The sequence below is a fragment of the Pygoscelis adeliae genome, unplaced genomic scaffold (genome assembly GCF_000699105.1).
Source record: "Pygoscelis adeliae isolate BGI_AS28 unplaced genomic scaffold, ASM69910v1 Scaffold225, whole genome shotgun sequence".
Classification (NCBI taxonomy): domain Eukaryota; kingdom Metazoa; phylum Chordata; class Aves; order Sphenisciformes; family Spheniscidae; genus Pygoscelis; species Pygoscelis adeliae.
Genome location: NW_008824898.1, coordinates 698819 through 706823, shown reverse-complemented (window position 1 = coordinate 706823; position 8005 = coordinate 698819). Strand labels below are relative to the sequence as shown.

Below are 8005 nucleotides of genomic sequence, written 5' to 3'. Positions count from 1 at the left end.
AAGTTCAGCACAACGCAATTACCAGTAACTAGAGACCAACAGCATATGTTGTGCTTAATCAGTAGTCTGACATACATAACTAAAGAAAAGTCAATGCTCATTAATGGGGAAAAATTTATGAAGTTTCTTCCTGTCTTCTTGGTTTAGCAGAATACTTTCCACCGATTTCAGTTCTTTCTGAACTCTTCAGAACATCCACAGTGAATGCCTGTCCACAAGTAGCCGAGTAAGTCTGAACAGTCATCCCCGTGAAATGGGGGAAGCATTGTTTCCATCTCCAGCTTCAGCCATCTCCTCTTTTGCCCCAGCTCTGGTTCTCTTTGGACCCACCTCTGAGTTGATTCAATGTTTTACCAGTGGCTTATTAGGAAACAATACAATAATTCCCCCCCCCCCCCCAACTCCCGCAGTTGTTTTCTCTTAGGTCGAAGAGTTAATTCACCTCACAGAAGCTCAGAAAACTGCCAGAGATGGTGCAAGGGGAAGTGGTGGGAATGCATGGCCCCTAGCAGAAAACAAGGTCAATTGGCGCTTACCCTGTCACAATTCACCCTTGGGACTAGAGTCTCAATCAGAAAGTTGGTCAATCAAGGCTTAGACTGATGCCACTGGGGGCCATTCCAGGAGATTTTGAAAGAAGACACTAAGATACATAAATATGTGAGACTGTATTTTAATGAGCAGTTTGATTAAATCTACCTTAGACTGGCTAATCATAGGTCATAAAAAGCCATTTTAAAGTTGTAGTAAACAAAATCTTATTGAAAGTGAATTAATTTAAAGAAGTAAAAAACAGACAAGACCCAGAGCAGTCTCTCAGTAACAACTTCTAAATGCACGCTATAAAATTATGTGTTTCCCACTCATTATAATGACAATTAAGAGAATTTAAAAATACATATGCTACAGGCTTAATTTAAAAAAAATCCTATTAGCACGGCATGAATGAATCAACAGTTCAAACAATGCTTTAAACTTTATACCTGACTTCTAATTAAGAGGTTGTCCTCACTTTTTTTCCCCAAGAATAAAGACTACTATAACTTTCAGAAATGGAGACCTAGAACAAGTTAAATGATGTAGCAGTAGAGCAGGATCAACAAATGCAGGTTGTTGAAATAGGAATTTTTAAAGCATGCAAACAAAATGTCACATTAGTTCTCCATAGCTTTTTTCAAAATCTTTTTTTGCATCTGAATTTTCATTCCTGTATTTTCATTCAATACTGTAGCAGTTGACAGGATTCATAAATGGTAATGATTGTTCAGCATTTTTCTTTTAAGTCTCCTTTTCTTCTTGGATGTGTTTAACAGTCAAAACTGACTGCTGACATCTGTCAATCAGCCGAGTATAACAGCTCCCCCTTCTGGTTTTAACAGTGTGAGGTGGAATCTGGAACTCCCATCGTCATGTAAGAAACCTGCATAGGAGAAACAAGAGAAAAGTGAAAATATTCTAAAACCAGGTATTTAGTCGTAAGAAATCGGCAAAGGAATATTAATGCCACTATGTTAGCCCAACCTATTCAACTGCAGGGGCTGAGGAGCAATTTTAGAATGGTTCTTGCAGGCCATGAGGTAGCTCTGTGCAGGTGTGTTAGCCAGCATGTCTTCATCACTGTATGCAGTGGCAGCACTCCAACTATCTGTTCACGCAGAGACTCACTTGATAGCAAGCCTCCTGTCCCACTGCTTCCTCCTCTACTGTGGGCATAAAGGCTAATGATCCAAGTACCTGTCTATTCTGGGCTCATCATGCCTGAGCAGCCATTTGTCATCTCTTCTGATGCAAACGTGGTGGGTGGAGAGGACTATCTGTTGGGCCAACTCTGTGCAACAAGTTAGCCTATCCTGTTTAATTAGACCACCACTTTGGCCTAGCAACTCCTTTATATTCTCAGTACTGGTATCTTTACACTTGCTTAGATTTTCAGGAAGAAAAGTGTACCAGACTCTGAAACGTTATGCTACCACCGTGTTTTGCCATACCAAGCTGTATATTGCTTATGTGAGAGTTGCTTCAGGGATCCTTCATGTAAAGTACTGCCTGATCATATTATCTATGTGCTTTTACTTTAAAATATTTGTTACGAAAACTTTCAAAACATTGATCATTGCTACATTAGAAAACAGAAAGTCACGTTAATTTGCTGTGTGAGGTAAACAGGTAAGACTAATCAATGAAACAATCAAATTGCAAGCAGCCATTTTTGCTGAATGGAAAAAAAAAACAACGCACCATATAACTAATACCACTGAGACAGACTGAAATCAAACCTGATCCTGCAAGCTGAAGAACAAAAGTGGGTGTTCAGGCATCTCTGCATAGATTAGCTTACTAGGCTGGGGTCTTTTTTCTCTGTTGCCTTTTTCTGATAATGTTTGATACAATTTAGTTTTAAAAAGCAATTGCATTCCATGCTGTACATAGGTGCTAAAATGTGCACAGGACATAACTATTAATACATTACATTACATTAATACAAGTTGCATTGTGTGGTAAAGGAGCATTATTTCAGGCATAGATACAATTGCAGTGGTAATGGAGCGGAGTGGGGGAGATGTGCAATACTGAAGTTTTCTGAGTGGGGAAGCAGACTGAAGTGATGGTGTCATCTGTAGTCTCTCCCTCCAAACAGATCATCTCTACAGATAAATTCACACCTGAATATAAATGTTGTTGTCATTTACAAGATCCCGTTTTCTCCTGCTGGATATTTTGAAGGATCTAGCCCATGCTGCTTCATCTGCACTGCGATGTCAAACAAGTAATCATAACACTCACACCTAAAATTAAAAGGAAAAAAAGGTGAAATGTAAAGTAAGGCTCAAGTCCTACCATATTTTATGAAAATTAATAGTTTTCTTCCTTGAGCTTTATATCACCAATGCGACGGCCTGACTGGACAGCTCTATTATCATTTATTTCCATTACTGCGGTATGGAAAGTGCCCAGCATTTTTGCTACATGATCCTGATTTGCTGCATTTCCATCAGCAAATGAAGAAGTAAATTCCAAAAATGGGACTAGGGAAGACTACACAAACAGTATTGGCAGGTGTCATATAAAAGCAGAGATTGCCTGCAGGTTTCATATGAGGAGGGACTTGTCCATATGAAAGGAAAATGTTGGCAACCCTATCAGCCAACATATGAAAGGAAAACCAAGCGGTGGAATCATGGATGAACTCATTCCCAAAAGCTCCCTATACATCCAGTGAGGCCAGAACTTAACGTTCTGAATAATTGTCCATGGGTTGGAAATACACATGACATTAAGGTCATTAAGATTTTGAGGTATAATGGCAAAAGATATCTAAATTGTACTCACATCGTTTTGGCTTTTTCCCATGTTTCTCCCCATACGTAAACTCCGTGACGTCTGACCAATACAGCACAAGAGTCCGGGTATTTTTCCACAGCATGTGCCATTCTTTCCTTGAGATCCTTCTCTTCTGGTGTATTCTCAATAATGGGAACCACTAGTGTATCATCATATCTAAAAGAAAAATGAATGTTCATATATTTAAAAAAATGCTGTGTTTGGATGTATGAAGCTTTTCCCTAAAAGAAAGAGATTCTCCTTTGACTGTGTAAAGATGTTAACAAATTCTCAACACTAGTGACTCTACGCTCTTCTCTTGTGAGTCACGCTGTAACATAAGAACTCTCAGGAACATCTCTCACTCCCAAACGTATGCTATACTGGCAACACCTGAGCTACACTTGAGGCACACAAAAAAAATAACACTTTAATGTATTAGGTGTAGCTGTTTGTTCACATACCACTTTGTAGTAGGGTCCCTTTACAACTTTTTCAGACTCTCTTCATCCTGTATTGGCATCACCTACAAGCTTTATCTCAGATTAAATTATTTAAAAGAATCACATCATGAAGAAGGAAATTAAGCTGTTTGCTGGAGAGCAGAAAAAAATTAATTTAGGTAGTCCAAAAAGCCCCCGGAAATAAGATTGTCCTGCTAAGGCATATAAATAGAAAGTAGAGTCAACACATGAAAAATAAATTCTCTGTGATGGAGTCATTGGTGGGCTATATGTGATCTTAAGAGAGCCTGAGAACCCCAGTTCCAAAGACAAGATGATGCATGTTACTGAGTGGAACTTGCCTAAGAGTTTCTTCTAAAGGAGGACCGGGATATTTGGCACTGCTTGAGCCTTAATTAACACTGGCAGAAACTTGTTTAAATAGTTTTAATAAGTCCCCAGTTCAGGTTCAGATTTATCATTGAGATCACATAGATATTTCATGAGTGGATGCTAGTAGTACTTACTTTTATAAAACACAGAGAGAAAGCAATGGTAAGAATAATACAGCTTGTCATCCCTTACAGTTTTCAATGCTGATGCTTTCCCAAGGAAGTCTGTAAAAATAGTAGGTGTTTTTTGTAGGTTTACTTTGACTCTTACATATTCTGATCATTAAAATTAGATTTGGAGTGTTTGCTACTAGTGAGGCCAAATGAGCTAAGGGATTGGTTTCCTAGGTTCTGCTTTCTACTTGGATGTGAGTTTGGAAGTAGGTATAAATACCATAACTGATTCATCACTAATCAGTTTTTGGATTAAAAAACTTTAACCATAAGCTTTTTATCAAGAACTAATATCTATAAAACCCCAAGAAGACTACGAATGAGTTAAATACTTGATCTCTCTTTAGTTTTATTGAAATATAAGCAGCCTACATTTAGCCAAACCTTCATACAAAATACCTTGGGACAGTCTGAGACTTTCAAAGCTATTTACTACAGATCTAGTTCTGCTTCTACTGAAGTCAAAGGTAAAACTATTCTGGCATCACTGGGATCATATTTAGGCCAACAAATACTTCTGATTATCCTATCTGTAGCATTTTCCTGGATAGCTTCCAGAAAAGGTTCATGTAATTAGAAACAATATGTTGTCAATCCCTTTTTTGAAAGATCCCATTCTGTACTATCAAATTTCTTTTGAATTCAATGGGGAGCCTTGCGTGAGGCAAGACAGTGGAATCAGTCTAGTATGGACGAATATGTACTTAGGAACCATGTAATCTGGAGCTTTGATTTCTTTAGTTTTTCTGGTAAATTAACAGGAAGACACAGGACAACTCAGAGATATGGAACCCAATGTCTCCTGACTAACATTTAGGAATGTTTGAGAATTCAAAATGCATATCCAAAAAAGAAGATTGTTGTGGATTTTTTAAAAACCAGTGTTGTTAGACAATTCAATATAAGGGGTGTCTTTTGCCACATTAAAAATACAAGTGCTAATGCTGACAAGAAAGTAAAGCTGGCAAGTCAACCAAAACTGAATAAAATACGCCTGGGCGTAAAATCACACGCAAGACATACAGCTTGCTCCCTTGCCAAAGGGCAATAGTTAGTTACAAAAATTAATATCAAAAAGTGGGAAGAATTTAGCATTTCAATTTTTCATCTAATTGTCACATATTATATAAATGTTGTTTGCAGATCCCAATTCAACACTCTGTGGGTGGAGTCCTCAAAACAAGCCATCACACATAATTTGGAATAACTCAGCACTTACCTCAGAGCTCATCCTTGAAAGTAATAACATTATCTTTAATGAGCTGTTTATTCTGAATTTTCTTTCAAAGTCTGTCAAGTAAAATCTGAAATCCTCTACTCTCTTAACATGCCCTAAACTAGCACAGGCAGTGGTATGTGAAGTCCACCAAAATGTATTTTGTATGTTATCAATCCAACCTCATGTCGGTTGGCTCCAGTTTCAGTTTAACATTGTATAGATGTGTTAACATCTCTGTTCTTGAGATATTTGTCAGGACATAGCTCTTTATTTGGTTTGTTTATGTAGATCAACAGATCACAGTAGCCTTGACATTACAAGACTTTATCTCAGATCTCTTCCAAAGGCTTGAGCCCTTCTTAGGGAAAGCCAATGATTTATTTATTCCAGAGGTCTTTTTATTTCTTATTCCTAATACTTTATATTACACACTTTAGTGCACATAACTCAAATGACTTGTCATCTATTTATATCGCTGGAAACAAATGATCAGATAGCATGCTTCTTTTCTTAAACATAGAGAAGTATGAAGGACTCTTAAGAAGTTTTCTCAAACATAAAGAAGTACCGGTAATAGCCTCCTGAAGTACACTTCTGGATTCCTTTTATCATCTCCTGATGGGTAATACTGAACTCGCTCCCTGGGTAAAGAAGGGTAGCCATAACAGCAGCCTTGGAATGAGTATGGATTACTGCGCCTGCCCCTAAGAACAGAAGAAGAAGAAAAAAATATATTTTTAGAATTAATTTTAAAATGTGTCTATTAAGAAAAATTTATTCACATACTTTATTCATTTCCTTTGGCTAGGCATCTTAGCAAATGGCGATCTACTGTATTAGAGAAAAAAATATACAGCAACCTAAATAAAGGTATGAGATAATTACTCAGCTATAAAGGTTAATTATGGATTGTCTTAGGATACAAGTGTTAACTTTTAGTTAGTGACAAGTTCCAGGAGAGAAACTACTTGCACAAATTCAAGGAGAAACACTACTTGTACATTTCTTTACATACTGCAATGACTGCAACACTCTGTTAACTTTATCAGAGTTTTGAGATTCTAAAGAATTCCCAAACTTATTTGTGAGACGAAAGCTTAAAGACTTTTACTTTCTTTTTATGCTAGTACTCTTCTTCGATTATCCACTGATTCTCTGAAAAAATATTTATTGTTATCTTACTGTGTCACGATGGAAAGATAGGTAGACAATAATTATAATTTACTTATAAATTTGCAGTGTTGCCAAAAATATGAAATGAGTTTTCCTCAGGTACACATACAAGCTTCTTGTGCAGGAAGATCAGAAGAGACTCCCTAAATCCTTTCTAAAGTAACAAATGTAAATCTTACACAACAGCAAAAACTCTCCATCACTGTCCACCTGCAAAAGAAAAGTTTCATACTTTTTTCACCTAGCCGTAATTTAGAACCTTTGATCACAGCCAATGGTTGTAAAAGGATCTAAAACATAGTTGCTGAATAGGCAAAAATTTGTATAAAACTGCTGTAAATCCCCCAGCTCCTCCCACAACCTACTAATGTACTGCACTAAAAACTAGTGCCGAAAAGATAATCACAGGTATAGCTGCATGAGAAGATTAAAATGTAAAAGACACTCACAGGATGTTACCAAGGATTACCTTCCATTGTACATATTCCTTTGCAAATCAATTTATTTTATAGATCCATGTTTATTTCACTGTAACTTCCATGTATAATGAATATGGTATTGAATTTCAATTTTGTTGATGTGCATATACAGTGTTTCAGTCATTGCTGAACTAAAAACATTTGCTACGCACCTCTCATAGTGTAGGCATTCATAAAAAGAGGTGTGCACTGGCTTTTCTTTAGTTTCTTGTGTGGTGGAGGACCACTGATGTCTTGTTCGTTCATGTCACAAACAAACATATCTTCTGGCTGTAAGAAAGGAGAAATTATTTTGACCTGTGATGACCTGAATAGTTTTGTTTTCCTTCTAGGGAGACAAACATATACACCATATATTTAATATAGAATGTGATTTTAACTTTGTAAAAGTGCTGTAACGCACCGCATTTATTCTAGCTTCTAATACTATTTACTGACATCGTGTAATGTGAATTAATATTAGGTACTCTTTTTATTCAAACTGCTGCCAAGCAGGTATTTGTAAAACTAAAATTTTCTCAGAAAGGAGACAGCCTGTATCTAAATAACAGACAATAGATCAAAAGGAAAAGTAGTAACTGATTCAAAAAAAGAAATTTAGATGTACTTTTCCTTCCCCCCTTAAAGAACCAACAAAGGATGTGAATTAAACCTACATATATTTAACTTGTAAAACTATTTTTTTAAACCTTGCTTTTAGTAGCTTTACATGAATATTTGCATCAATCAGCTACTCACAATAGTACAAAGAATTGTCCAGGGCAGCAATAAAACTTTCTTCTCTAATCTTCTTTTACAAGTCAG

General features: G+C 36.6%; 1 protein-coding gene across 1 annotated transcript in view; it reads right to left on the bottom strand.

The window, feature by feature from the left end:
- Window positions 1-658: 658 nt before the first annotated feature.
- The window catches only part of APIP (APAF1 interacting protein), a 12912-nt gene continuing 5565 nt past the window's right edge, over window positions 659-8005 (bottom strand). Inside the window, exons 4-7 of the mRNA XM_009324672.1 lie at window positions 7354-7471; window positions 6118-6253; window positions 3331-3498; window positions 659-1420 (exon numbers count right to left, since the gene is read on the bottom strand). Coding sequence (XP_009322947.1) covers window positions 1408-1420; window positions 3331-3498; window positions 6118-6253; window positions 7354-7471 — 435 coding nt within the window. The 3' untranslated portion in view covers window positions 659-1407. The remainder of the gene's footprint in view (window positions 1421-3330; window positions 3499-6117; window positions 6254-7353; window positions 7472-8005) is intronic.